Below are 1,521 nucleotides of genomic sequence, written 5' to 3'. Positions count from 1 at the left end.
GGTCGCCGGCACATCCCGGTCTTGCCTCACGTCCAGGCCGGTGCCAGGGCGGTTAATTGCTGTTATATAACCCAGCTCGTTATGTCTCCTCCTTGGGAAAGGGTTTCTGGGTCCTGACTCACCGTTGGGCTTTACATAAGTGAAGCTCTGAGCCTTTCCCACCCTGGCTGGAGGGTGACGGGGACAGCTTTGGGGTTGTTTTTGTTTTCTCCCCACAGAACAAGGAGCTGAAGAACCGCCTGGCCAGCTCGGAGGGGCTGCACAAACCCAACAGCAACGTCTCGCAGCTGGAGGCACAAGTGGAGGAGCTGCAGGACAAGCTGCAGGCAGAGGAGAGGTACCAGCTGTGGAGACCCCCACCTCGGGGCTGCCTTCACCCACACCCCAGGTGCCAGCCAAGCTTACCCACACCCTGTGGCTTCACCGTAGGGAGAAGAGTGTCCTGCTGTCCTCCAACCGCAAGCTGGAGCGGAAGGTGAAGGAGCTGACCATCCAGATCGATGATGAGCGGCAGCACGTCAGCGACCAGAAGGACCAGGTGGGTGGTGGACATGAGCCCTCAGAGATGCTGAGAAGCTTCAGGACCCACCTAAGGGACCTCTGCTGTGAGGACAGGCTGAGAGAGTTGGGGCTGTTCAGCCTGGAGAAGAGAAGGCTCCAGGGAGATCTTCTAGTGGCCTCCCAGTACCTGAAGGGGCTCCAGGAAGGCTGGGGAGGGACTTTGGCCAAGGGCAGAGAGTGACAGAACAAGGGGTGATGGCTTGAAAGTGGCAGAGGGGAGATGGAGCTGAGATGTGAGGAAGAAATTCTTTGGTGTGAGGGTGGTGAGACAGTGTCCCAGGTTGGCCAGAGAAGCTGTGGCTGCTCCTCCCTGGAAGTGTTTGTGGCCAGGTTGGATGAGGCTTTGAGCAACCTGGTCTAGTGGAAGGTGTCCCTGCTGCTGGCAGGGGGGTTGGGACTGGATGGTCTTTAAGGTCCCTTCCAATCCAAACCACTCTGGGATTCTGTGACCCTTGGGTGCTCATCCCACACCAGCCACCCTCATCCCATGGGAATTGCCCTGTCTCCCCACAGCTGAGCCTGAGGGTGAAGGCCCTGAAGCGTCAAGTGGACGAGGCAGAGGAGGAGATCGAGCGGCTGGAGGGCGCCCGTAAGAAGGCGCAACGGGAGCTGGAGGAGCAGCACGAGCTGAACGAGCAGCTGCAGAACCGCATCAAGGCGCTGGAGAAGGAGGCTTGGTAGGGGACACCAGGCACCGAGGTGGGTCCCACCGTGTCCCCAGGTGAGGACTGACCCCTCTTCTCCATCCCCAGGCGCAAAGCCACCCGCTCAGCCACCGATTCCTCCCTGCAAGACGACCAGCTCAGCTCGGATGAGGAGTTTGACAGCGCCTATGGACCCTCCTCCATCGCCTCGCTGCTCAACGAGGCCAACCTCCAGACCAGCTCCTGCTGACACCCACCGTGCCCACCCGGAGTGGAGCCACATCCCCAGAGCCGGGCGAGGGCCCAGATGCCATTG

General features: G+C 60.5%; 1 protein-coding gene across 1 annotated transcript; it reads left to right on the top strand.

Moving 5' to 3' along the window:
- Positions 1 to 218: 218 nt before the first annotated feature.
- LOC104528040 (cingulin-like) lies at positions 219 to 1,455 on the top strand (the record flags this gene model as incomplete). Its single annotated transcript, XM_010171928.1, has 4 exons — positions 219 to 337; positions 430 to 538; positions 1,075 to 1,238; positions 1,314 to 1,455. Coding segments are annotated over 4 exons (534 nt in total), but the record flags the coding sequence as incomplete, so codon positions are not given.
- Between the last annotated feature and the right edge of the window lie 66 nt (positions 1,456 to 1,521).

The sequence above is a fragment of the Antrostomus carolinensis genome, unplaced genomic scaffold, assembly GCF_000700745.2.
Source record: "Antrostomus carolinensis isolate BGI_N321 unplaced genomic scaffold, ASM70074v2 scaffold45017, whole genome shotgun sequence".
Classification (NCBI taxonomy): Eukaryota; Metazoa; Chordata; class Aves; order Caprimulgiformes; family Caprimulgidae; genus Antrostomus; species Antrostomus carolinensis.
The sequence above is the reverse complement of the archived record's forward strand: the minus strand, read 5'-3'. Positions and strand labels throughout refer to the sequence as shown.